This window comes from Vanrija albida (assembly GCF_041260175.1).
Source record: "Vanrija albida strain AlHP1 chromosome Unknown contig_7, whole genome shotgun sequence".
Lineage (NCBI taxonomy): Eukaryota > Fungi > Basidiomycota > Tremellomycetes > Trichosporonales > Trichosporonaceae > Vanrija > Vanrija albida.
The window spans coordinates 1,010,492-1,035,934 of NW_027191426.1; the positions used below are offsets into that span (position 1 = coordinate 1,010,492).

General features: G+C 62.8%; 11 protein-coding genes across 11 annotated transcripts; 6 read left to right on the plus strand and 5 right to left on the minus strand.

Moving 5' to 3' along the window:
* Positions 1–1,026: 1,026 nt before the first annotated feature.
* CHS8 (Chitin synthase, class 8) lies at positions 1,027–4,563 on the plus strand (the record flags this gene model as incomplete). The annotated part of the gene is made up of 18 exons (XM_069357225.1): positions 1,027–1,766; positions 1,817–2,012; positions 2,049–2,174; positions 2,208–2,330; positions 2,368–2,398; positions 2,433–2,580; positions 2,615–2,851; positions 2,888–3,030; positions 3,064–3,190; positions 3,227–3,342; positions 3,380–3,563; positions 3,602–3,672; positions 3,707–3,874; positions 3,910–3,995; positions 4,041–4,262; positions 4,312–4,361; positions 4,399–4,446; positions 4,485–4,563. The coding sequence occupies 18 exons, from the start codon at positions 1,027–1,029 to the stop codon at positions 4,561–4,563; spliced, it is 2,895 nt and encodes a 964-aa protein (XP_069205162.1).
* A 228-nt stretch (positions 4,564–4,791) lies between these two features.
* NBP35_2 (cytosolic Fe-S cluster assembly factor nbp35) lies at positions 4,792–5,464 on the minus strand (the record flags this gene model as incomplete). The annotated part of the gene is made up of 3 exons (XM_069357226.1): positions 4,792–5,037; positions 5,090–5,270; positions 5,304–5,464. 3 exons carry the CDS (start codon positions 5,462–5,464, stop codon positions 4,792–4,794), a joined length of 588 nt encoding a protein of 195 aa, XP_069205163.1.
* A 193-nt stretch (positions 5,465–5,657) lies between these two features.
* On the minus strand, positions 5,658–7,517 carry Q8F55_008845 (uncharacterized protein; the record flags this gene model as incomplete). Its single annotated transcript, XM_069357227.1, has 7 exons — positions 5,658–5,764; positions 5,798–5,974; positions 6,035–6,092; positions 6,154–6,359; positions 6,397–6,730; positions 6,769–7,302; positions 7,338–7,517. The coding sequence occupies 7 exons, from the start codon at positions 7,515–7,517 to the stop codon at positions 5,658–5,660; spliced, it is 1,596 nt and encodes a 531-aa protein (XP_069205164.1).
* A 1,017-nt stretch (positions 7,518–8,534) lies between these two features.
* On the plus strand, positions 8,535–9,848 carry Q8F55_008846 (uncharacterized protein; the record flags this gene model as incomplete). Its single annotated transcript, XM_069357228.1, has 2 exons — positions 8,535–9,099; positions 9,250–9,848. 2 exons carry the CDS (start codon positions 8,535–8,537, stop codon positions 9,846–9,848), a joined length of 1,164 nt encoding a protein of 387 aa, XP_069205165.1.
* Positions 9,849–10,205: 357 nt separating this feature from the next.
* Positions 10,206–11,680, minus strand: ELO2 (Fatty acyl-CoA elongase/Polyunsaturated fatty acid specific elongation enzyme; the record flags this gene model as incomplete). Its single annotated transcript, XM_069357229.1, has 7 exons — positions 10,206–10,405; positions 10,452–10,521; positions 10,571–10,657; positions 10,705–10,869; positions 10,919–10,982; positions 11,029–11,127; positions 11,445–11,680. 7 exons carry the CDS (start codon positions 11,678–11,680, stop codon positions 10,206–10,208), a joined length of 921 nt encoding a protein of 306 aa, XP_069205166.1.
* A 1,636-nt stretch (positions 11,681–13,316) lies between these two features.
* Positions 13,317–14,736, minus strand: CAB5 (Dephospho-CoA kinase cab5; the record flags this gene model as incomplete). Its single annotated transcript, XM_069357230.1, has 5 exons — positions 13,317–13,468; positions 13,508–13,722; positions 14,219–14,591; positions 14,652–14,681; positions 14,730–14,736. The coding sequence occupies 5 exons, from the start codon at positions 14,734–14,736 to the stop codon at positions 13,317–13,319; spliced, it is 777 nt and encodes a 258-aa protein (XP_069205167.1).
* Positions 14,737–15,365: 629 nt separating this feature from the next.
* On the plus strand, positions 15,366–16,211 carry ISU1 (iron-binding protein; the record flags this gene model as incomplete). The annotated part of the gene is made up of 5 exons (XM_069357231.1): positions 15,366–15,598; positions 15,655–15,722; positions 15,767–15,892; positions 16,029–16,117; positions 16,167–16,211. The coding sequence occupies 5 exons, from the start codon at positions 15,366–15,368 to the stop codon at positions 16,209–16,211; spliced, it is 561 nt and encodes a 186-aa protein (XP_069205168.1).
* A 755-nt stretch (positions 16,212–16,966) lies between these two features.
* Positions 16,967–17,920, minus strand: ESF2 (RNA-binding ATPase activator esf2; the record flags this gene model as incomplete). The annotated part of the gene is made up of 4 exons (XM_069357232.1): positions 16,967–17,253; positions 17,289–17,359; positions 17,394–17,556; positions 17,593–17,920. The coding sequence occupies 4 exons, from the start codon at positions 17,918–17,920 to the stop codon at positions 16,967–16,969; spliced, it is 849 nt and encodes a 282-aa protein (XP_069205169.1).
* A 298-nt stretch (positions 17,921–18,218) lies between these two features.
* Q8F55_008851 (uncharacterized protein) lies at positions 18,219–18,734 on the plus strand (the record flags this gene model as incomplete). Its single annotated transcript, XM_069357233.1, has 1 exon — positions 18,219–18,734. The coding sequence occupies one exon, from the start codon at positions 18,219–18,221 to the stop codon at positions 18,732–18,734; it is 516 nt and encodes a 171-aa protein (XP_069205170.1).
* A 3,152-nt stretch (positions 18,735–21,886) lies between these two features.
* Q8F55_008852 (uncharacterized protein) lies at positions 21,887–22,874 on the plus strand (the record flags this gene model as incomplete). Its single annotated transcript, XM_069357234.1, has 3 exons — positions 21,887–21,949; positions 22,204–22,364; positions 22,484–22,874. 3 exons carry the CDS (start codon positions 21,887–21,889, stop codon positions 22,872–22,874), a joined length of 615 nt encoding a protein of 204 aa, XP_069205171.1.
* Positions 22,875–24,107: 1,233 nt separating this feature from the next.
* URA4 (dihydroorotase) lies at positions 24,108–25,440 on the plus strand (the record flags this gene model as incomplete). Its single annotated transcript, XM_069357235.1, has 4 exons — positions 24,108–24,148; positions 24,182–24,269; positions 24,432–24,591; positions 24,629–25,440. The coding sequence occupies 4 exons, from the start codon at positions 24,108–24,110 to the stop codon at positions 25,438–25,440; spliced, it is 1,101 nt and encodes a 366-aa protein (XP_069205172.1).
* Positions 25,441–25,443: the final 3 nt, after the last annotated feature.

Below are 25,443 nucleotides of genomic sequence, written 5' to 3' on the forward strand. Positions count from 1 at the left end.
TGCTGTGCTATATTGAGATTGTAGCCGTCCGTAGCTGTGCTGTTGTCTGTGAGAGTGGTGACTGGCCGATTTGTGCGGTGCTGGCGTACCTGACGTCGTGTATTGCATTCCAGCCAAGCCTGTGCGCCTGTGCGGGTCCCCTCCACCCTGGAGGCACGTCGTCAGCGCAGCGGAGCGCAGCAGTGCGACAGTGCGACAGCGGGAGACTGGTGCGATTTTGCTACGCAATGCAGGAGACGCGAGGGAGATCGGGCAGACGGGCAGACGGGCAGGCGGCGGCGGCGGCGACGCCGGGGGAAGGGAGGGGGGGCGGAGGAGCGGAAGGGGGAGTGGTTGCCGGCCAAAAGTCAAAGCGCGCTTGCCGCGGCGCGTGCCACGCCGCCACCTCGCGCGTTCCCCCCTGGGGGTCATTCACTCGCTCGCTCGCTGGCTCGGCGCCGCGCTCCTTGCTTGCTCCCTCCCTGGCTGCCGTGCCTCCACCTTTGCACTGCTGGCGGCTCGAGCGACCGAGCAGCTGGCTACTGCACCCACCTCACGGCTGTCATTGTTGCCAGTAGCAAGTAGTCACTCAACTTGGACGTGGCTTGCTTCCTTTTACACATTGGCCCCCGCTTGCTCGACAAACACGACAGACACGCGCCTGCACGTACCTACACTACACCGACGACGCACTGCACAGCGCCGCGCCATCACCCACCCACCCACCTCGCGACTGTCCATCTGTTGCAAGCCCACCCACTGCTGTGCACCGCGCCGCGACCGCGCCCCGACGCCCAACGCCGCACGCCCGACGCCCGACGTGACACACAGCGGCAGTGAGCCCGACGCGCCTGTCGTCATTAGCCATTGGATAAACAGGGGACCGACATCCTCTCCTCACACCAGCCAGCCAGATTCGATTCGTCCTTTGTTCGCGCGGCGGCCTCTGCACCCAAGATCTCGCAAAACCCCGCGAGGATCTCTTCTTCCTTTTCGTCTTCTTCCTAGCCCCAGCCGCCTTGAGTCCAACGACGACTGCTCGACAAGATGCAGCCAGGCGACATTTACCAGCCGCCACCTGGCAGCCAGCCCCGTCGTGACAACCCGTACTCGACGACTCCAGTACCGCCCCCGCCGCCTCCCCAAGGTCCTTATGACGGACAGCCTGGCTTCCCGCCGCCCCAGCCGCCGCCCATTCCACACAGCTCGAGCCATCAGAGGATCGCCAGCAACCCATTCAACCACCCGGCAGACAACCAGCCGTGGGCACCTCCCGCCCCGCCGCGCCCGCCCACCACGGACCCCCAGTACAGACCCTCGACCGCTCAGAGCTATCACTCGAGCAACGTTCACAACAACCAACCCAACATCCCGTTGCAGAGAATGGACTCGCCCTACAACCTCGGCGACCCCCGTCTGACGTCGCCACCCCCGATGGGCGGCTCGCACACCGACCTCTCATACCCCCCTCGCCAGCAGCCCCAGGGCTATGGACCGGCCGACGACGACTATGGAGACGCGCAGCCGCTCTTGGGTCACGCCTACCCCGACCCCCGTCTCGCTGGGCATGCTACTCCCTCGCCGCGCCCTTATCAGTTAACCGACAATGGCGCGGCGCCAGGCGGTGCCGGCCATGGCGACATGGGCCTCCGCTTCGATCCCGGGACTCGCTTCAACCAGCCTCCGAGCCAGTCTCGCCCGTACAACGACGAGCCCGGCGCCAATCACCACTATGGTCCTGTTCCCAACCGTGTTCTCCGTCGTAACCGCACGCAGAAGAAGGTCCAGTGAGTCTGCACCGCCCCGCGTCATACTCGTGTGTTGACACACTCCCCAGGCTCTTCCGCGGCCACCTCGTCCTCGATGTGGAGGTCCCCTCGCTCCTTCTGGACCAGAGCCAGATCAAGGAGGGCAACGAGTTCACAAAGATGCGCTACACGGCTGTCACTTGCGACCCCAACGACTTTGTCGAGGACAAGTACACGCTCCGCCAGCGTCTCTACGACCCTCCTCGCCAGACAGAGCTGTTTATCGTAAGCTGAGGTCGCGTTAGCAAGCTAATGCCACAGGTCGTGACCATGTACAACGAGGACGACGTGCTGTTCTGCCGCACCATGAGAGGCATCATGCAGAACGTCGCACACCTGTGCAGCCGTTCGCGTAGTAAGACATGGGGCCAGGACGGCTGGAAGAAGGTGAGCCCGTGGCTGTTCCACAGCTAATGTCAGGTCGTCGTGTGCATTGTCTCGGACGGTCGTGCCAAGATCAACCCGCGCACCAGGTCCGTCCTCGCTGCCCTTGGCGTGTACCAGGACGGTGTCGGTAAGAACATGGTCAATGGCAAGCCGGTGGTAAGTGCCCACGCGCAGTCACGTCCGCTCACCACAGACTGCCCACCTCTACGAGTACACTACGCAGCGTGAGTGCGAGCTTGCCGGCATGGCTGACCTCAGTCTCGATTAGCTCGAGTGGAAAGATCGGTCCAGGCGGCAACAACACTGTGCCGATTCAGCTCATCTTCTGTCTCAAGGAGAAGAACCAGAAGAAGATTAACAGCCACCGCTGGTTCTTCAACGCGTTCGGTGACTGCCTTCGCCCCAAGTAGGTTGCAATGCGTGGCTCCCGCTGACCTCAGCGTTTGCGTTCTTCTCGATGTTGGAACCCAGCCCGGTCCCAAGTCGATCTACCACCTGTGGAAGGCCTTTGACATCAACTCTTCGGTCGGTGGTGCTTGTGGCGAAATCGTTGCCCTCAAGGGCACGATGGGAATCAACTTGATCAACCCTCTCGTTGCTGCCCAGAACTTCGAGTACAAGATGTCCAACATTCTGGACAAGCCGCTCGAGTCGGTGTTTGGCTACATTACCGTCCTGTATGTGCTGTGCGCCGGCGAGTGCTAACAACACAGACCCGGTGCCTTCTCCGCGTACCGCTACATCGCCCTGCAGAACGATGAGCGTGGCCAAGGCCCTCTGGAGAAGTACTTCTACGGCGAGACGATGCACGGCGCGGGCGCCGGTATCTTCAAGGCCAACATGTACCTGGCTGAAGGTGCGTTTGTGCTCGGGCTTTTGCTGACCTTAGACCGTATTCTCTGCTGGGAGCTTGTTAGCAAGCGTGGCAGCAAGTGGCTTCTCCACTACGTCAAGTCGTCGTACGCCACAACCGACGTTCCCGACGCCGTCCCGGAGCTGGTGTCGCAGCGTCGACGGTGAGCTAGCCGTATGGTCCACTAGCTGACACCCAGATGGCTCAACGGTTCGTTCTTCGCTGCTATCCACTCGATTGTCCACTTTGGTTACATTTATCGCTCGTCCCACAACTTTGGTCGCAAGTTCATTCTCCACATCGAGTTGATCTACCGTACGTTTGGCATTGCGACCCTGCTGACTCGTTACAGAGATCATCAGCAACATTTTCGCGTGGTTTGCTCTCGGCAACTTCTACATCGCCTTTGTTGTTCTGACCAACTCGATGGACGAGTTTGGCAAGGTGTTCCACATCATCAACACGCCTCTCCACTATGCCTACATTGCGCTTCTGATGTTGTGCTTCATCCTCTCTCTTGGTAACAGGCCTCAAGGGTAGGTGGCCAGGAACGGTGCCATTCTAATCAACGTAGATCGAAGTGGGGTTACACCCTAGCCATGATCGGCTTTGCTCTGATAACCGTCTACATGATCTTCTGTGCAGGTTAGTCACTTGTCTTGACCCAGCTCACCGCCAGTGTTCCTCGCCATCAAGGGAGTCGAGGGAGTCCAGAGAGATGGTGGCCTCAAGAACCCAAGTGCCATCTTCCAGTCCAAGATCTTTGTCAACATTGTCATCTCTTTGGCGGCAACCTACGGCTTGTACATCATTTCTTCGATCATCTCGTTGGACCCCTGGCATCTGAGTAGGTCCTACATGTGCGAACCTTCTGACCATCAGTTACGTCGTTTGTCCAGTACCTTTTGCTTGCCGCCTCGTACGTCAATGTGCTCAACGTGTACGCGTTCTGCAACGTGCACGATGTCGTGAGTTGGCTGCCTTGTGAGGGTGACAGCCACTGACACTACTAGTCGTGGGGTACCAAGGGATCGGACAAGGCGTCCGAGGACCTGGGTGTGGTCAAGTCTGAGGGCGGCAACGAGGTGGTCGTCGAGGTTCCGGTCGAGCAAAAGGACATCAACGCCACGTACCAGGAAGAACTGGCCATCCTGGCTTCCAAGCCTCCACCGGAGAACAGTGGCAGATCGGCCGACCAAAAGCAGGAGGACTACTACAAGAACTTCCGCACCAACGTGGGTGGCGGGTCATGGCGACGCTGGCAGACTCTAACTCTTACTGCAGGTCCTGCTGGCTTGGACGATGACCAATGCGCTCCTGGCTGGTGTCATTCTGTACGTTGCACTCGCGTGGGCCGACTAACCATCTCAGTGGTACCAACACGAATCTCGCTACTACGTACATGGGAGTCATGCTCTAGTAAGACACCCGTGGCTCGCCAGCGCTAACACCATCAGCACTGTCGCCGGCCTGGCCTTCTTCCGTTTTGTTGGCGCCGTCTTCTACCTTGTTATCCGTCTGTTCATGGGAGAGTAGAGTGTGGTGGTTTGGACTCTTGTCAAGACGCGGCCTGCTTGTGTGCACGCTCGGGGTTATACAGATACGAATGAGTGATGGGATGCGAGTCTGCGAGATGGGCTGTGAGGTGGGACTGTCATGGGGTGGTATTAAAGTACAAGGTGGCGGTGGCTCGGGGCGTCGAGCGTCGTTGATGCGACGTCCCCTCAAGGCTATCTCCTTCGTTGCGTTGCCTCATCCCCGGGCTCATCTCCGCAACGCCCGCGCGACATACACCTTTGCCTGGAGCTTGATGTCTGTCCAAATATCGGCCCACCACGCCGCGACCCACTTGTCCATGCGGTCGCGGTTGCCGACCTGCCAGTCGCGGTAAAACTGGGCGAGGACGGCCTCGCGCGCGGCCTCGTCGGCAGCGGTGGGGGGGTCAGCCGCGGGCGGCAGGGCGGCGAGCCGCGCCGCGCGCTGCGCGTCAAAGTCGGCATTCGTCGTCGCCTGGGCGTCGTGTCAGCGCGCGTGAAGGCCATCGGCGCCAGCATAGACGCACCCAGAACCGGTGGTTGGTCACGTCCACGCGCTCCCGGTGCATAGTGTACGCGAGCTCGAGCTCGTCTGCGCGCGGCGTGGAGGTCACGGGAAACTCGACGGCAGAGTACGGCGAGTTGCTTGGCCGCCGGCGCCGGGACGAGACGTACACCACCGGGCGGATATTGGAGCGCGGGTCGGGGCTGGGGTCAGCTTCGCGGGGAGGGGAGACTCACGGCGCGACGAGGTCGACGGTCCCGTCGTCGACGGCGGCGCGCCGCCGCCGCGGGGTGGCGGCTTCGGGCGCGGCCGCGTTGGTCGACATGGACGCCGAGGCGTGTGCGTAGGCTGCTGCCGCGCGGGGCACGGCGGCGGCGCGCTTGGCGAGGCTGTTCATCGTGGTGTGGGTTGCGATGAGATGGACGTCTCCTCTGGCTGGAAATCTCGGCAAGTCTCCCCTCCTCGGCACGGCCCGCGATCCACCGTGGGAACCTACCCCGCCTACCCCGCCCTAACCCAATCCCATCCCCGGCAATACAATCCCATCCCGCAATACACATGCAGTCTAATCCAGTCTAATCGGCCCATGCCTACAAGTATGAATCCCAAAAGGACGCCGACGCGTTGGTCGGCGGTGCAATCTTCTCTAGTTGTTGCAGGCGCATCACAAGGCTGAAGAGCTCGAGGTTGGGGAACGCTGGCGTCAGCGCCGGCGGCGGATGCCACTCACGCTTCATGATCGCCGGGCTCGTAGACTCCCAGCCTGGCGCGACGCCAGGGCTCCATACCGGGACGTCTTGGCCGTCGCCGGGCTCAGCTCGCGCGGCCAGCTTGGCCTTGGCCTTGACCCGCGTCGCGAACGGCCCGTGGGCGAAGAAGATCGCCTGCATCTCCGGATACTCGTTGTCTGCGTGCGTGTCAGGCCGTGACGTCCGCGCCAGCCGTGGCAGCTTTCCCCGCCACTCACCATAGCCGTGGCAGCCCTTGATGGGCAGCTCGTCTCCGCCATGGCGGTTGTACTCTTCCTGCAAACCTCGTCAGTAGCACACCCCACGAGCCCCGACCCCAACCCCCCACCCCACGCACATGATCTGTTATCACCCAGCCGAGCTTCGGAACCAGGTAGATTGGCGCGACGCGCTCGCCGCTGCTAAAGTGCCAGCGCTCTGGCATCGTGTCATGCGTGTAGGCAGCAAACGAGCCGTTCGACTCCTTGGCAGCGGCCTCTAGTGTCGCCAAGTGCGCGTCGACGTCGCTCCCTGGCTTGAACCGCAGGCCATAAGCCGGCCAGCCTGCAATCGTCAGCGACTCTCCCCCCTCCACTCTCACCATCCTTGAACTCGACGTCTTCGTATCCTTCGCCGAGGATGTCGTCGAGGAAAACCAAGCGGTTCTTGCTGGTCGCAGCCATGCCGTGATCGGACACGACGATCAGATCGACAATCTGCGAGAGGTTCCGCGCGTCGATTGCAGAAACGAGGTCACCGATAAACTTGTCTGCGCGCTCCATGGCACGCTCGACATCGGCAGACTCTGGACCTCCCTTGTGTCCCGCCTTGTCAACATCAGGGATGTAGGCCAACAGCAGGGACGCTCGCTTCTCCAGAGGCATGTCGAGGTAGTGCAGCACCTGGTCCAGCTTCTGGTCGGTAGAAGACTTGTCCTGGGATGTAAGTACGTGCAGAGGTCACTGCCACCCACCTTGTATGGCACGAAATACGTCGGCGACACGCCGTTACCCATCGTCGGCGGGCCAGGCCACATGATGTTGAGCGCCTTGCGACCGCCTCGCTCGGCGACACTCCACATCGGCTCGCCCCACCACCAGGTGGGGTCCCAGCTGTCCTTGCTCGAGTAGCGAAACTCGGTTTTGAGGTCGGGGGCATAAAAGTCGTTGGCGATGATGCCGTGCGACTCGGGGTACAGGCCGGTGAGGAGCGCCCAGTGATTGGGGAACGTGAGCGTCGGGAAGACGGGCTGCATTGACGCCGCGCGCAGACCGTGCTCTGCATGTCCCAGCGCGATGAGGTTGGGCACGAGCTCGGCATGCGAGGAGAGGTACTGAGGCCTGAAGCCGTCGATCGAGACCACGAGCGTGGTGGGGTGGAACGCGTGCGTCCCGTTCGACAGCGTCGGCAGGGCTGGGGCCGACGGCCGATGCCGCCGGCGCTCGAGGACAACCGCGATGACTAGCAGCGAGGGCACCGCGATAAGCAGCACGAGCGAGCGTGGAAGCTGGCCATCAGCGAAGTCGTGGGTTCCAGACCTACCTTGGTACCGCAGATTGTCCACCAGTGTTTTGACGAGGCCTTTTGTTTCGCGCGCACGACGGGGCGGCTCGACTGCGAGGCGGCCACGAGCAGCGGCGCCTCCTCTTCTGCCTGGCCTGCGGCGCCGACAGCGTCCGACATCTCGGCTTCGAGCTCGATATCGTCGGCGTCGCCGGTCATGGCAGGATCTGGGCCGCGCGGGCGGGGCGAGTCGCGCGCTCTGTTGCGCGCGGCGGTTCCTGCCATGACGCGCGGCATTCACGTGTCGAGGAAGCAATCGTGGGGATAGTAACCTGTGATGGGCCGTGTGGGTGGAGGAGCAAGCGTGTCGACGATCGGAGGGTGCCGAAATTCGAGCTGCCTGTTGTGATGTGCTGGCTTGATGTCCGCGGTGTCCGTCCAGGGTGTCTCCGTGGAATGATGCCGACATTGGCGGGCGAAGGTGAAACAAGCCGCGACTTGGTGACAGACTCGTCTCGCTGGCCACCAATGTCGGACACGTCGGCGACAGCGATGGCGGCGGCGGCGGTGACAGACGCGGTGCATACTCGGACGGCCGCGGCAAGCTATGTAGCCTGGCTGGCCGTCGCCACCGTCGTCGTCGTCGCCGGTCATCCGGAGCGGCTGTAGATAGGTGGGCGACGCTTGACCCCTTGGGTATCACGCAGTCTTAATGGCTCGGCCCTCGAGCCAAGGCAAAACTACCATTCTCGGGCGAGAATGTACGTCGTCGCCGCGCCGCCAAGGGGAGGGGGAAAGCACAGCCATGAGGGAGGAGGGAGGACGAGTAGGGAGGGACGAGGGAGGGGTGGTAGGACGAGCGAGTGAGGCACAACAACAAAGGGCCAAACCAACGAGGAAGGAAGGGCCATTGACGCTTTAGTAGCACCAGTAAGTAGTCGTAGACTCCCACCCACCTCTCATCTCGTTGTCATTGCCCTGTCGCATTCTCACAACCACAACATCATCCACCTCCCCACACACTCGCTACCTGCCCCGATCTCGACGCCCCATCTTCGTGCCGCTGCATCCCCAAGACCTCTTCTCTACACCGCCGGCCCCTGCGGCGTCTAAACAAATCCACTTCGCGGGTAAATCGTCATCGTCATCGACAGCCCGCCCAAACAAATCACCACGGCGTCGTCAAGGCCGACTGATACTCGAGCAGCAGCACACCCCGTCGCCTCCCCCGCGACCATGCTGCCCGCCGCCAAGCAGCTGGCGCTCTCGCCCACACAGGTGTCATTGAACGAGCCAGTGCGCTCGAACCGGCCATCACCAGGCCGCCTGAGCAAAGGTCTGCACCTCGCGACATGGGCGCTCCTCGCCCTCACTCTCGCCGCGGCCCCAGCCGTGGCCTCGTCGGGCGACCGACAGCCGAGCTTCCACTTGTGCTCCAACCTCTGCGAAGTGTCCCAGTGCGAGCCCCACAGCCCGCCGATCCCTCTGATTCTGCGACTCTTTGGCTGGTCGTGTCTCGACAACTGCAATTACCACTGTGCCCACCGGCTCACCAACGAGGCCGACTCGGGAAGGGAGCAATACCACCAGTTCTATGGCAAGTGGGCATTCTACCGCCTGGGCCCGATCCAGGAGCCCCTAAGCGTCCTGGCATCGCTGGGAAACCTCTATGTCCACTACCGCGGCTTGAAGCGCGTCCGCCGAACTGTCCGCCCAGACAACAACCTTCGCCCATGGCTCGAAGGCCTGGCCTATATCCAGATCAACACGTGGCTGTGGTCTACTGTCTTCCACGCAAGAGGTGCGTAGAGGTTGCTGTGTTGGAACTGCCCGTCGCTTCGGCCGTGCCAGACCCCCACTACTGGTGGCAGGGCAGCGGTATGGCCGTTGTTATTGCCGGCGAGCGGGCAACGCGCTGGCCGAGGCAACATGCCGTGCTGACACCAAACAGATACCCCGATCACAGAGCGGCTCGACTACTTCTCCGCCATGATCACCATTGCATTCACACTGCTCTACGCCATTGTGCGCATCTTTGGCATCGTTACCCCCAAGACCATCTCACCGTTGGTGTACCCAGTGTCAAGCGCCGTCGCCATCTTCGTCCTCTGGCACTTCTTCTACGTCCTCAGCTTCCCCCACTTTCCTTATGGGTACCATGTTGGCGTCGCTATTGTCATCGGCATGATCCACAACGTGTTGTGGCTCATCTGGACGCTGTCGTTCTATGTCGAACTGCCCACCGTTTCCATCAACGACACGCTCCTCGCCTGGCCAGAGCCGTACCCGCCGCGCAACGCCCGTGCTAGTCGTCGGCCCGCCCACGCAACCATGCCAGCGATTCTAGTCGGCCTCACCATGGCCGCAATGACGTTTGAGATTCTCGACTTTGCGCCAATCTACCGCTTCCTCGACTCGCATGCCCTGTGGCACCTGGCGACCATCCCACTGGGAGAGAAGTGGTGGGAGTACATGTGCGCCGACGCAAACGAGCTGGACGGGGGTCTGCTGGGGCCGTTTTCGTCGCGCATCGACAAGAACACGGATTAGTTTGGAGTATTAATGCAGTGTTGCATCATTCCTATAAAGGGGGGTATGGATGCGGTAACGATACCGTGCCTAAGAGCCTGCCATGGCGCAAGAGACGCCCTTCGGTCACGTAACGGGATGAGGAGAGAGAAGAATGGGGTAGAGGGAGGAGGGAGGGAAAGAAGAGATGTGCAGACCTCCACGCACACGTCTCGCAGCCATTCTAATCTAAGGTGGCCTTGAGTCGCGGCGCGAGGCAAAGGTTCCGGCTAGACAGCCAGAATCATGATCCACCACCGATACCACGCGTCTTCCAGGCTGCTGCAGCCATGGCGGCACACGCCACGGGCCACGACAGCACTGGCCAGCGCGAGCGGTTTACTTCGCCTTGGAGGCACCGGCAGCCTTAGCAGCCTTGGCGGCAGCACCCTTCTTGTAGGTGTTGCGGTAGAAGGCAATGAAAAGGAAGAGGTAGCTGGTGAGGAGACCGCAGCCGAAGACGGCAGCGCCCTCACCGCCAGTGCAGTCGGTGACCCAGGGGAGGTTGATGCCCCACTTGAAGAAGAAGTGGTTGGTGGCTGCAAGTGTCAGTTGAGCCCCAGCCGGCACACGAGCTGTACGCACTGCAGTAGTAGACGATGAAGAGGTCAATGACGAACTGGGTGATCTGGAGGGTGGTGAGGTACTTCTTCCACTGAGGAGCGTCAGCAAACGGCCAAAAATCCAAATCTCGGCCAACTCACCCAGATCTTGGCACCACCGGCGGTAGCGTAGTAGTAGTAGTACATGATAACGTGGACCCAGAGGTTAAGGCCAATGACAACCCATTGCTTGGAGCTCGTTAGCGCGCGTTTCGCTGCGGCTTGAAAATACTTACGACCGAGGTCTCGCCCTCGAGCTGAGTGAAGCAGAGAACAGCGGTAGCCGAGTGGTGGAAGACGTGGAGGAAGGCAAGGGGCTTCTTCTTGAGGACAAGGAAGACGGTGTCAATGAGCTCAATGTACTTGAAGTAGTAGTTGATGATGTAGTAGGTCGTCAGAGTCTGGGCAGGTCAGCATGCATGTCCCCGGGGTTTGTCTGCAGCAACGCACCTTGGTGAAGGCAGCGGGGTTGCAGATGGACCAGTAGAAGCCGTTCTTCCAGTAGAGGGGGACGCTAGCTCGTCAGCACGGCACGACGGCCCGACACCAGCTCGACTTACATCTGCTCAAGGATGAGGGCAAGGAGGAGGAGCGAGCCGGACGAAAGGAAGACATTGTGGAGCTGGAAGAGGAACTTGAGCTTGAAGGGCTGGCGGTTGCTGTCGTCGTGTCAGTAAATCCACGCGCGTCGAGTCTCAGTGCCAGGAAGCAGCTCTGCCGGGCTTGCGAACGCGTTCGCATGGTCCAACGGAAGACTCGAGGTCGATCCCACCGGGCAGCTTGGACGACGGCAAACCGACTAGCCCAAGCCCGAAAGAATCAAGGCTAACGCGAGAATCGTGTTTCTCGCGCTGAGACGGCCGGCGAGCCGGCCATGCGGGAACTGCAGCTCGGATGCACCAAGAGCCGGTGGGTCGGTCGGTCGGTCCAAAGGGCACGCGTCGCCACGTCCCATGACACTTGCTCGTCAACTCACCGCATGAGCTCGCGACCGCCAAAGATGACGGCGAGGTAGGTCACGACAGCGACGAGGACCGTCTTGTTGGTCGAGAGGGGCGTCTGGCCGGGGATCCACTCGATGTACTGCTTGGGGGGGCTAGGGAGCCCGGCGTGCTTCCAGACCGTCTTGAGCGTGGTGATGACGGGACCGCCTCCGTCCTGGAGCTGGAAGGCGGGGCACTTGAAGAATGGGCACTTGTCGGCGGCAGACATGGCGGCTGAAAGGAAGGTAGGGGGGAGGTTGGGGGGGAGGGAAGAGGTCTGCGAAATGAAGAATGGGATGGAGGGGGTTAGAGGAAAGAAAAACAAATGCGACCTGGGTCGGTTGATTGCAAGCAAAGGAAAAAAAGGCGAATGAGCCAAGAAGGAAGGATATTGTTGCAGGTGGTGTGGTGGTGCAGTGGTGCAGTGGTGGGTCGTGTCGTGGTGGACTCTGTGTGTGAGGCAGGGAAACAAACCTGGGCGGGTGGGCTGGCGGAGCGGGGCGGGGGCGTCGTGGACAGTCGTCGACGCGGCTTGTAGACACCGCCCGCGCGCCGCGCGAGGCGAGCCAGCCAAAGAGGGGACCGTTGGTTGGTTGGGCGACGCGTCTGGCACCTGGCACCTCACCTCGCATGGCCTGGCGGGCTCCTGGGCTCCTGGGCTCCTTCCTGGCTCCTGACACCGGGCACCTGGCACCTGGCACCACCTACCCACCGGCCGGCGGCGTCTCTGGCGAGTCTCACTCACCCACACTCACTCGCTCGGCCGTTTAACCGGGCTGCTCCAGGGCCAGAGCAGTCAGGCAGCATGCACCACACCGCACCGCACGGCTCTCGGGCTGCATCCTATGCAGTACCCCCCTCCGGCCCCTCCCCCCCTCTTCTCCAACCACGCAGCCACCACTCCACCACGTCGAATTTTTCAAACACGCGCCTAAGCCCTGCGGCCCATTGACTGTTACATAATCACTCGCTCGACGCGCTCAAGCCCCGTTTTGAGCGATCGCTGCAGTGGCCCTATCCGTCAAATTGCCACAAAAGGCAACTCGGCGTGCGCACTACATCCGCGCCATTCCCAGCAAGCCCAGCAAGTAATGCACGGATCCCACAGCCCAGCCAGCAGCACATCACGTGTGCCACCAAGCCGCAAAGCGAAGCCAGCCCTACCCCGCCCTAAGCAGGGTGGATATAGAGTAACGGCGGCTCTGAAGCCGCCACGAACCTCCCTGCTCCCTGGCTCAGGCTCAGACGCGTCGGTGCGCCGGGCGTAAGCCTGATGACCTCATTCGTCGCAGATGGTGCCCAAGTCACCGATTTCTTCTGCTGGGCCGATTTGTCCGAACGCGCTCAGAGTGCACGAGAAGAGCGTCGCGCCAAGCGGCCGTGAATATCGGACGAGGGACAGAGACGTGCCGCCGGGGCCCGCCACGCTGCCCTCGGCGCCACCGACGAAGGCCAAGACGGGCTGCCAATGTTCTCTCTCCTCTGTGCGCGCCCCAGTCCGGTCCGGCCTGCGGGTATGCGGCGATCGACGGCGTGCTTGCCCAGATTATCGGCATGGTTTCGGCGTGGGCAGGCCACATGCACCAGTCCCATGCCTTGTCCACTGTGCCGCCGGCTGTTCTTAAGCGGCGACGTGAGACACACGTCCGGCGATTGTTGACAAGATTCTGGCATGATGTCTTGGCTGGCACAGGATCCGGGTCATGCGTGCCGGTTGCTTGGGCCTCGTCGGTCGCTTGGGCCCCGCCGGTTGCATGGACCTCGGTGGCTTGATGGCGATGGCAGTGCAGCTATCGCCGGTGCGAATGACGCTGCCAGCGTTATCTACACTCTTGCATGCTATCCTCCTCCGTCCCACACTTCCCCTACAACCTCGCGCCGCCCTTGCGCTTGCGCAGGTCGCTCATCTCGATCCGCTCCCCCCTGCCATCAGTCTCGCCTCGACTCCGCCTGCGAGCGGGCTGCCGAGAGCGCCACCAGGTGCGGAGCAGGCAGATCCAAGCCGCGGCAAGTCCGACTGGCGGCACAAGCCAGCACAGGCGCCACCACCACCCACTGGCTCCGCCCTGCCCGGCCTTCCACTTGGCGACAGCGCGGTCGACCTGCACTTCGAGGTCTCCGAGCGTGCCGCTGTTGTCCAGCACCGATGTGGCGTAGGTCAACTTGGTGGACAGGGGCATCTGCGAGGCCATGCGCGCCTTCGCTTGCTCCTCGGTAAGAGGAGGGTTCGACGGGCGGTCCAGAATGCGCTGAAGCTGGAGCTTCTCGCTACTGTGAAAGGGTCAGTGACTGTTCGAGGCATTGATCGGGCCGAGTGGAGCGCGAGGAGTGGGATAAGCGACGGCAGACCAACTCGGACTTCGCCTAACACCCGAAAGAGAGCACCGAGAGCACCAGGCGTCGTCAGACACCCAACCTACCACAACTAGATCGGTTGTGCCGATCATGTTGGGTACGACTGCTGTCCGGCGGATCAAGGCACAGGTCGGGGCTGGCCCTGGCCCGCGTCACCGTTTGGTGATTCCAGCGACGTTGGCCCACTCAGTGTCGCGTACCAGAACAGATTCCGAAAGAGAGAGAGTGTGCAGTGGAGGTCTGGGCCTCCCACACTTGTGGAAGGTGTTGCGGAAGTAACCAAGCTGGAATCGATGAGTGGGGTAGAATGCGCAACCCACCCCACCCTACCTCTCGCGGCGACTGCGAGCTCGCTCGACATACTCGGGTGACCCGACCAAGGACTCGCGGCCCATTGGGGCGGTGTACTCACACGTAGACGACGACAATCTCCCCCACCCACTTCCAAAGCCCGGCCTCGATGAGGAGGGGGACGTCGAGAACGACGGCCCACTCGCCCTTGATCCAGTACTTTAGGATCTGCTGGACCATGGCCTTGCGGACGCGAGGGTGAACGACGCCGTTGATCCACTTGCGCTCTTCTGGGTCCTTGAACACAATGTCGCCAATGGCTGCGCGGTCGAGGCTCACGCCGTCGGACAGGAGCACTCGGTCCGCGCCAAAGTGCTTGACGACGAGGTCGTAGCCGCTCGTGCCCGGGGCAATGACGTCGCGAGCGAGGACATCGGCATCAATGATTGGCAGGTTGTGTTTTGTTGATAACAGGCGCGAGACGGTCGACTTGCCTGTGGGGTGGGTGGGGTCAGCCGAGGTCGGGCCGGGCGGAAGCCCAGCCGATTACGCACCAGTTCCAATGCCGCCCGTGAGGCCGATGACTGGTATGTCAGTGGTGGGATACGGAGGCGGAGGAGGAGGATACATACCGAGCATGATGGGATGGTTTGTGAAGAAGCAGAAGCTGGTTGAGGTGTTGAGGGAAGGTCGAACGACGGGTGTGGTGGTGGTCGCCGGTCGGTGTGTGCACACCGGTCATCGACTTGGCGCACTTAGCGGCGAGCAAGTTGATGGCGGCAATGACGCAGGCTGTAAAGTAGGGGGAGTGTATAAAAGATGAGGCCTTGGGGCCGCCACGTGCGCTACGGCCGCTACGGGTGTATCGGGTCTAAAGCGGAAGCCATCAACCACTTGTGGTGCATCAATATCGTTTATCAGATATCGCGATTGGCCAGGTGGGGCTAAAACTGCCACGCCCGTACAAGTCCGCTAGGCCCGATTTGCTCCCGTCGCCACCCACCCAGTCCGTATGTAGCACCCGTAGCGTCCAGCGTCCACCCAGACAGGTGACTGACTGCCGAGGGCCGAGGGTCTGCCGCCCTCTTGCATGATTTTGATTCCGTCGCCTGCCCTCCCGCCCGAAGGCCCCGGTTACGCAGGGCTAAAGCACTTTCTGTCTCCTCGCCTCTCTACCAAAGTCTCACTCATCACATCAACCACTTGTCAGATTATTCAACACATTGTATCACTCTACACCCTCACACATTATCAAAACAAGCACAACCATGCTCCGCACCGCCCTCCGCGCCGCCGCTCCCCTCGCATCGTCGTCCCTCGCAAGGCCGACCCTCCGCGCCGTTCCCCGCGCGGCCGCTCGTGTCACTGTCGCCGTTCCCCAGCGCCGCTCGTACCACGAGAAGGTCATTGACCACTACGAGAACCCCCGCAATGTCGGCAACATGAACAAGGCCGACGAGGACGTCGGAACGGGTCTTGTCGGTGCCCCCGCCTGTGGAGAGTGAGTAGAGCGGCCTAGTTCCGCCCATCCCATGACTACGACGCTGACACGTTCAGCGTCATGAAGCTGCAGATTCGTGTCGACGGCGACGGCAAGATCATCGACACCAAGTTCAAGACGTTTGGTACGTCGAATATGGCGTTTGGTCTTCGTATGCTGACTCGCAAGGCTGCGGCTCTGCCATCGCCTCGTCGTCTTACATCACCGAGTACGTCAAGGGCATGACCCTTGACGAGGCTTCTCAGGTCAAGAACACTGTCATCGCAAAGGAGCTCTCGCTTCCTCCGGTCAAGCGTGAGTTGTGATCCGTGTCGCCTCCGAGTGTCGCCTCGCCTCCGAGCCGCCGGCCGGCCGAGAGCATCGGGCGAGATTGAATCGAGTTGCTCGGGGGAGACCGACCCGCCTTGCTGCCGAGCTGACCCTGTCGCAGTCCACTGCTCGCTCCTTGCCGAGGACGCCATCAAGTCGGCCATCAAGGACTACCAGCAGAAGCGCGCAAAGCGCCTTGCGCAGGCTCAGGTGTGTAGTTGCCCGTGACCGCCCGTGACGTCTGCTGACTCGTGACCAGGCTGCGTCGGCCTCGCAACCACAGGCCCAGGCGGCCCACGCCTAAACGCCACTGGCGGTAATTCTAGTATCTCGCGTTGAGCGGACGGCAGGAGTCGCGCGAGAAGTGTAGCCAAAAACCACAGATTCCAAGTGTGCCACCGGCGTGGGCGTCGTCGGTGTGCGAGCGGGCGACCGACGAGGACTCGGCGGATGGGCGAGTAGGGAGTGGGATGGATCCCACGGGATGTCCCACTCGAGTGACAGCTTTGTTTGCATCGATGCAGCGTGTTGCGTGTACGAGGGTAGGGGAGGGGGAGGGAGGGGGCTGAAGCTGACAGCAGGTGTGAGTGGCGACTCTGGTGATGGTGACGGTGACGCCAGTGATGACCTGGCACTGCTCTCGATCACGCGCGACTATCAACGCGCTGCTTCCAATCTGATTAACTGAAATTTGCGAGCCGAGCGGGGAACGGTGGACGGATCACGGATCACGCCGGCGGGTTACTACCTTTGGAGGGGGCGGGGGTGCTTCTGTGTGGGAGTGTGGGCCGCGCGCCACCCGCCGGCCGTCACAACACGTCATGCGCCATGCTTCTCGGCGTGTGTTTGACGCACCCGGCGAGCGCATACAGGCGTACACACGGCGCAGGTATATGCGTAGTAAGCACGGCGGGTGGGGCAGTTGACGCGGTTAGCGAGGTGGAGGTGCCGCAGCAGGCGTCAGAGTGGCGCCGGCGTCGGTCGGGTCTGTGCCCGGCCGGTGCGCATCGGCCGGCCAGCAGCGCCCACAATACACAATAACATGCAACTCGCTACTAGCTACCCGAAAATACTGCCCAGGACACTGTCCATGCCCTTTGCCTCGAGGCCGTGCGCGCGGTCGGCGACCTGGCGCTGCTTGTACGAGCGCTTTGCCTTGTCGCTCTTTGCTTTGGCGTCTGGTGCTGCCGCGTCGTCTGCTGCCGGCGCCGGCGCCGCCGCGCGCTTCTCCTCGCGCTTCTTGAGCACGCGCGCGAGCTCGACGTTCTTGAGGTACTCGTTCTGGTCGGCCTTTGCGCGCGTGATCTCGGCGCGCAGGCGCGACTGGTGCACCTGGCGCTCGTAGGCTGCGCGTTAGCGGCGGCCGTGGCGGCCCACTCACCCATCTGCTCGCCCAGCATCTCCCACTTGAAGCCCGACAGGTAGCGCATCGTCCAGATATCGTCGCGCCAGCTGGGCGTCAGCGCTGCCCCCTGCCCCCACCCACCGGTCGCCCTTCTTGCCGCCGATGACCTGCGCGTTGAGCATCTTGGCCACCGTCTTGGCGATGCTCTTGTCGTCAAACTCGATCCACGCTTCCGTAAAGTTGGCAGACTGGTGCTTCTTCTGCTTCTTCTCCTTTGCGTGGTTGGGGTTGTAGCCGGTCGTCGCTGCGCGTGAGTATGAACACAAAAACAAGTCCTCACCGTCCTTGGCCTGCGCGTACACGCGCTGCACCTCGCCCCAGCGCGACATGAGGTGCCGGATCTTGGACGGCGTCATGCCGGGCGGCACGCGCGAGATGTAGACGATGCCCTTGACTGGCGCCTTGGACTTGTTCTTGGATGACTTTCCGGAGTCCTTGGTGCGCGCGGCCGCGGCGGCCGAGCTCTCGGGTGCGTCGTCGTCGTCCTCGCCGTCGTCGTTGTCGTCGGCGGCGCGCTCCCCGGCCGCTCCCAGCGCTGCGAGCTCGAGCGACACGTCGGCCTCCTCTGCTGCCTCGGTGCGCTTCCTCTTCTTGACGTCTGCTGGCATGGTGCGTGAGGGGGTGTGTTGCGACTCGCAATGTTGTTGTAGAAGCTCGGCTGCATCATGGCGGCGGTTCAACTTTTGAGATCGAGCTGTTACGTATGCTTCGGGATCAAAGCCACGTGGTCCACGTGGGGCTAACGCTATCGCGGCGCGATTCGCCACCGGCCGAGTCGTAATCGCAATCAATCGTCGCTGCTCGCACCACATCAGCTTCATCAGCATCGCACCACCTCGCACGCAGACAACGCGACGACCGCATCCCCGCCTTTATCGCGACTACAACTCCACCACGCCCCCGGCCATGACCGTCGCTACCACCGCCGCCCGCGTACTCTCGCGCTCCAGGCCAGCCCTCGCCCGCCGCGCCCTCACGCGACCGTTCTCCGTCTCAGCGAGCACGACCTTCGACCCCCTGGCGCCCAGCGTCGCCGTGACGGCGCTCGGGCTGCCGACGCACCCGCAGGCCGCGCCCATCCCGTCGATCCCGCGCGCCCCTCCGTCCCCCGAGCTGCTCGCAAAGCTGCACACCCTCTCGGCGCTGGACGCGCCCGCGCGCGGCTCGGGCGCCGAGGCGGCGCTGATCGACGACCTCGGCGAGCTCCTCGGCCTCATGGACCTCGTCAAGGCCGTCGAGCTGCCCCAGGACGACGTGGCCGGCCTGCTCACCGAGGGCGTGGGCGAGGTCGTGTTTGACGGCCGGCCACACGCGCGATCGATCCGCGAGGGCGAGGCTGGGCGCGAGCTTCTGTCGCACGCGACGCGACGCGTGGGCGACTACTACGGCTTCAAGACGCAAGAGGGCAAGCAGGCCAAGTGAGCGCGGCGTGGCGCCGTGGCGGGTGGTGACACGGCTGCGCCTCGGGCCGTCGGACCCGATGAAGTGCCAAGGTCGGCGCACCGGCCGTTGGTCGTGACGCCGACGGCGCTGCGCGTCACAAGCGTCACTGGTGCCAGTGTCACAGCGTCACCGGCGTCACCATGCTCCGTTGCGCCGGCCGCGACTCGCACCGAAGCCTCTTTCTTATCACCGCCTGCGACTCCCTCAAGTCCCCAATGCCGATACTGTACATAGAGCGTCAGTGCCCGACTCGACGTCAGAGCGCCGGTGCTCGACCCGACGTCAGCGCTGTCATTGCTGTCACATCTTTGCAACGGCCGCAACGGCCGCCTTGCCCACTGTACCTTGTTGTATGTCACCGAGTCAACTGGTTCGCGAGGCCCTCGCACCGCGGCGGGCGGACTTTGGGAGGCAGTCGCGAGCCCGACGTCACGACTGCCTACCCGAAATAGTCAGCGGCCGCCCGGTCGCACGACGTCAGACGGCTAACGGCTGATGATGGTGATGAGCTCAGGCAGCTCCGCCCGCCATTGACGGAGGTGAGAGCTCGTGACGGAAGTGGGCAGGCCGACGCCTTACGCCATGGGCAGCTAGCTCTACGCCATAGGCAGCTGCTCTACGCCATCGGCAGAGGCGACGCCCGGCGCGCTGCCGGCAACATGACCCCAAGTCGCGGAAAAGCCGGTGTTCTTCGACGCCTACGACGGTAGTAGAGCGGCAGCGCCGCGAGCTCGCTGCTGGGCGTGCATGAATGCACGCCCAGGCGTCATACAGCTGCCATTGTCCGACAGCGGAGGCAGGACGATGGAAGCCGCGCAGCATGAGGCGTGCGAGTAGAGTTGGTGCTGTAAGTACTGACGCGCGACGCTCCACTGCAGCCTCAGGGCGGGCGGGCAATCGAACATGACAATGCAAGCCAAGGCGCGGAAAGCGGCAGGTGTTGGAGTCCTGCCCTGCCTGGTTCATTTGGCATGAGGTCATCCGGCCAAGATGCATAGCTGGCCGGGGACACGTCATGAACGCAAGGCGAGCAGGCAGCTCGTGTGGGTGGAATGCATGGGGGCGAGCAGAGGCATGCGAGATGAGGGATGCGAGGCCGGCAGGTAGCAAAGGTCACATGCCGGCGGCTCCACCACTTGGCGAACTGGGGTGCTTGCCCGGCGTGCTGGCGCTGCGCCGTTGCGCCGAGAGGTAGATCCAAGCACTGGCGCCTGGTCATGACGCTTAACCCAAACAACGCGCCGGGCTAAAAGCTTGGGTCGTGCTTGGCTTACGGAGCGCAGGCGAGCGCACGGCGAGCGCACGGCGAGCGCACGGCGAGCGCACGGCCACAATGACATGGGCCGGGGAATGGTGTTGGGGCAGGCATGAGGCAGAGGCATGAGGCAGAGGTGACGGCAGCGTCTTGATGGACCCGGTTATGTGGCGTGCGTCGCCTTGTCGCCGAGCGTGCTGCTGCTGCTGCTGCGAATGCTGACTGACTTTACGGGCGGCAGCCATGACGAAGGTGGGCGCCGGGGGAGGGCAGCCAGGTGCCAGGTGCCCAGCAGAATGCCGTGGCTCGGTGTCCATGAGACTGGTTAGATAATCTGACGGACGGGCGGTCAAGCCTGGATCGCATGGAGCGAGTTATCGTCCACCTTGTCTCCGCCATCGGGAGCCCACGCGAGGTCCGTCCCTGTCCAGCACCGCCAGCACCGCCAGCACGACGGCCACATATATCTACCTAGTACCCACAGCAAGAGGGCCCGCAGTGTGTGCCCACAGCCTAGCATTCCCACGAACACGGCGGGATTCAGGTTCGAGTTGGGTTCCAGTTGACTGCCTACGCCGCCGGCTGCCTCGCCTCACCTCGCCTCGCCTCGCACAAGTCGACAACTCGCCAACGCCACGAGGCGACGTCTACGTCTCCACACCCCACTCCTCCCACCTTCACAAGGCGCTCCCTTTGCGCTCGCTTGCTCGCTCTACACCTCGCTTGAGCACTCCTCGTCTATAACCCACACACGGCCACGCTTGCCTCGGCGCACCCGTCCTCGCTCGCTCGGTCACTCGCCTCAACGTCACCTCTCCACCCATCCAGCCATCAACTGGGCCGGTCGAGACAACGCAGCGGCCCACGCAGCCACATACCTGCCTGGCCAACGACGCACGTTTCATCATCTGCATCCGATCCCGCCTCGCCCAGCAGCGGCCTCGTTTTGTCGTAGTCGCACGTCGCTTGCTCGTGCCTCCCTATCTCCCGACGGACGGCCGTATACTGCTGCTTGCAATCATAGACGTTACGCCGCGCTGGCCAACTGGTTCCAGGTACTATTGCATTGCAGCGCCTCCCCCTCCCTCCACTCCCCCCTCCCTGTCGACCTGGTAACCAGCCACTTGCGTGCTCCCCTCTCATCGGCCGTCGCCGTGTTGCAGGTTGTAGTGTCCCACCCCCCAAGGTTTGTTCCTGGTTATAAGCAGTCGCCCCGTTTCGTTGCGTAAACAACCTCCCCCCCCCCCAACGTCTGTACACTCGCCACCGCCATCGTTCCTCCCGCCACATTTAGGCCGACCTGTCCTCAAAACCGGCCGTGTCCTCAGGCCCGCGTCCACCCCACGGGTCTCTAGTCGGTCCGCTCGTCGCTCTCGCAGCAATCCCCGGTCCAACTACGTCGGTCGCCCGCCTGTCGGTTCCCGGGAAGCTCCCAAGCATTTATCGGTGGCGCCACCAGGAGTTGCAACAGTGATCACCTGACCCAACGTGACCTGCCGGCCTCGCATTGGCGTCCTCGTCCTCGTCGACCGACCCCTGGCGCCTGGCGGTATTTCCCTGCGTGTTAGGCTATACCAACCCACCAAACAGGCACGTCAGGCAAGACGACCCGGTAGCCATCATCAATTCCAACACGAGACACCCAGCAAGCAAGCACCATCGCAACCCCTGTCACCGCCTCAGCCTTGGCCGTTGGCCGCCGCTTCACACCTGACCCTTTCGTGTCCTGCCTGCCCCTCCCACCTCCCTCCTCCCTGCCGGCCCCTTCCCCTCCCCTTGCCCACCCACACACCAGAGTATATCTCTACCACTTTAACAATCCTTTCAACCACACTCCCTCTGCCATACTCGGCGACACCAACATACTCGACCGGCCATGGGCTGGCTCAACATCTTCGCCTGCTGTGTTCGCAGAGAGCACGACAATGTTGATGCCTCGGTGAGTGTCGATTCTTGCTTTGCTCGCTGTTCTTTACGTCACTGTGCGGGGGGCACAAGTTTGGGGCCAAGTAGTGTGCGATCTGCCCGGCACAAAATAAGCAGTCACACTGTGTGTGCGTGACCGACGACGCGCGACGTGATCAACGCGGCGTGTATGCCCACTCGAATCGCGTGCACGCATCGTGTGATGGCGACGGCACCCCCCATGCACCCCCCTCCCTCCCTCCCCCCTACCCCGCTGACGCCATGCAGTCCGAGACGGAGACTCTGGTAGCCCCGTCACGCCTCCGTCTTGTCACTCAGCAGGACGGGTACGGCACCATGAGCATGGACACTGGGTCGAGCCCCCCTCGCACTGGCTTGACAGACGAGCAGCGCGCTCGTATGACTGAGATTACTCGGGTCGCCGGCAGGTGAGTCGACAGCGCCGCGATTCGGGGTCGCACGTCTCAGGACAAGCCACCACCACGGCGCGCAGCATGACGGCGATAGAACAGGAAAGCTGACGCTGTGGCGTCTGCCCCACCTACAGCCACATGCGCCCCATCGACGATGCCCGCCGCAGCTCGCTCAGCTTTCCATCGCGAGTGACTTCGTCATCAGGACCACCGCCAGGATTGGCCCTGTCGGCCCTCGACCCCGCAGACCTGGGGCTCGGTGCTCCGCCTGGCCCCGAACCATCGTCGGCGACCCCGAGCCCACTGTCCAGCCGGACATCGTCGCCCTCGCCCTCGCGTCCCGACTCGTCCCCGCCCGGCGGCGTCATGCGTGCATCGCGCTCGTCATCGTCGGCGTCTGGCAACAGCGTCGATGCCAACGGCGTCGTGCGCAAATCGATTTTCAACGGCGCCATGACGAGCAGCAAGCCACGCGGAAAAGGACGACGACGCGCGACGTCGCGAGCAACTCCCCCAGCAGCATAGCCATTGTCCACCTTGTCGTGTTAAAACATGCCTCGAGCCCCGCTCGAACTCATAGCATTGCCGCGTGTCCTGTCGTCTTGTGCTGCCACCAACACACGTCGCGCGACACTCGACCCGCCCCGTTCCATACAAACATACATCACGCCTCCGAACGACTCGAACGACCCCTCATACCCTCCCACCATGGCCTGTCTGGTGGTATAGTGTATCTTTTAGACCGCTGTAGTACAAGGGAATGCATTCTGGTAATGCGACGGGGGTGGGGGCGGGCGTGGACTTGTTTGTGTCGAGGGTTTAGGGTTTGACGTGCAGCAGGAGGTCGCCGTGCTGTGCACAACGAGACGTGACAGGGGGTGGTGGCACTGGCAAGCAATCAAACTGGCAGCGTGAAACAAACACGCCTCGTCAATGATGCTTTAGTGTGCCGTCACGACCTCCCCCACAACAAGCTCACAACCGACCGACCGACGCAACCCAAAGCCCAAGTGTCCCCATTATCCCTCTCGGAAATTAAAACACCTAGGGGGAATCGCGCTAGAACAAGATGCCGGGGGGGGGGGTTGAAAAAGGCTGTCTGCCGTCCCGCGGCGCTCGATCTCCCCTCACTCACGCTCACGTCAGACACGATGCCCCGTGACGGCGTGCTGCTGCGTGCTGCTGCCTGCTGCGGTCAAGCAGTGACGACTGCGGGGCCGCGGGTGCGTGCGCGCCCTTGCCACCCCTTGCACGTGCCCGTCGTGCGTCGCCACTTGGCCGTCGTCACCGCCATCACGCATCACCCGAGCCCCGCTGCCCCATCACCCGAGGTGCTGAGCTGCAACGTCGCGCGCCTGCGCCAGATCCACAGATCCTTGTTTAAAAGTATAACTCAGGCGCGGGGACGCGCTACGCTTGCTCTGAGACATAGGCGTGCGGCCGCGGGGTGGGCTAGGTGGAAGCGAGAGGAGGCTATTGTGAGACAGTGATCAACAACACGGCATGCGTTGCACAATCCTCGGCGGGGTCAGAGTCGAGCTAGTCGAGTGATCGGAGTGTCGGCGCTGCGTGGCATCTGCGTGGCGTAAGCATGGCATCCACGCGGCTTTGATCCCGCCGACGCACACCGGCGCCCACCGCACCCCGGCAACCCATCCCTCCACCAGCCGACAAAAGTTGGCCCGTTGCTTCTCCCATCTCATGCAGCGACTCGCGCGCCTCTCGACCCCAGCAGCAGCCCTCGCCCGACGCACAATCATGTCTGCCCCCTCGCAGATCACCCTCCCCTCGCCTGCTGAGTGAGTCTGCCGTGCGGGAGAGGCTCACGCCAGCTTCCACGTCCATGTGCGCCAGGGCGCCATGAGCGAGCTCGTCACGCCGCATGTTGCGCAGGGCGGGATTAGGACGGCGTATGTCATGGTGAGTGGGGGGGGGGGAACGTGAGGAGCGAGGAGCGAGGAGCGAGGGGAGGGAGGGACGAGGGAGGGGGAAGAAGGAGGCGAGGAGGAGAGGAGGAAGACACGAGCGCCTGACGCCGACGCCGAGGCCGCCGACCACCGCACAGACTGACACCTGCCCCAGCCCAACCTCGTCCCGCCCCTCACCAAGACCGACGCCGTCCTCGCCTACAAGAAGGACCTCGAGCGCATCGCCCCCAACACCGAGTTCCTCATGACCCTCTACCTCCACCCCGAGGTCACACCCGACGAGATCCGCAAGGCCGCCAAGGCCGGCATCAGCGGTGAGTGCGGCGGCCGTGGCAGCATGCTCACGCCCAGGTGTCAAGTCGTACCCCCGCGGCGTCACGACCAACTCGTCCTCCGGCATCGAAGACTACGGCGTCTACTACCCCGTCTTCAAGGCCATGGAGGAGGAGGGCCTCGTCCTCAACCTCCACGGCGAGGTGCCCTCGGACGATGAGAAGGTGCGTACACAGCTTGACCCTCCTGACGCCCAGAACATCTCCATCCTCAATGCCGAGAAGCACTTCCTCGAGCACCTGCGCAAGCTCGCCGCCGACTTCCCCAAGCTCCGCATCGTTCTCGAGCACGTCACCACGTCCGAGGCCGTCGACTGCGTCAAGTCGCTCCCTGCCAACGTCGCGGCCACCATCACGGCTCACCACCTGTGGCTCACGATCGACACGGTCGCCCCCCAGCCCCACCACTTCTGCAAGCCCCTCGCCAAGGAGCCCAAGGACCGCAAGGCGCTCCAGGACGCCATCAAGAGCGGCAACCCCAAGTTCTTCCTCGGCTCCGACTCGGCCCCCCACCCCAGCGCGTCCAAGGCTCCGTCAATCTCGGCCGAGGGCGAGCTCCACTCGTGCGCCGCCGGCTGCTACACCTCGCCCTACCTCGTCCCCCTCGTCGCCACGCTCCTCGAGAGCTTTGGCGCGCTCGACAACCTCGCCGGCTACGTTTCCGAGCACGGACGTGCCTTCTACAAGGTCCCTGCAAAGGCCGGGGACGAGCTCAAGCTCCGCCGCCCCGCCACTGCCGTCAAGGTTCCCGCGCGCCTCGACGGTGCCGAGGGCATCGAGGTCGTTCCCTTCTGGGCGGGCAAGGAGCTCGGCTGGGAGATTGTCAACTAGAGG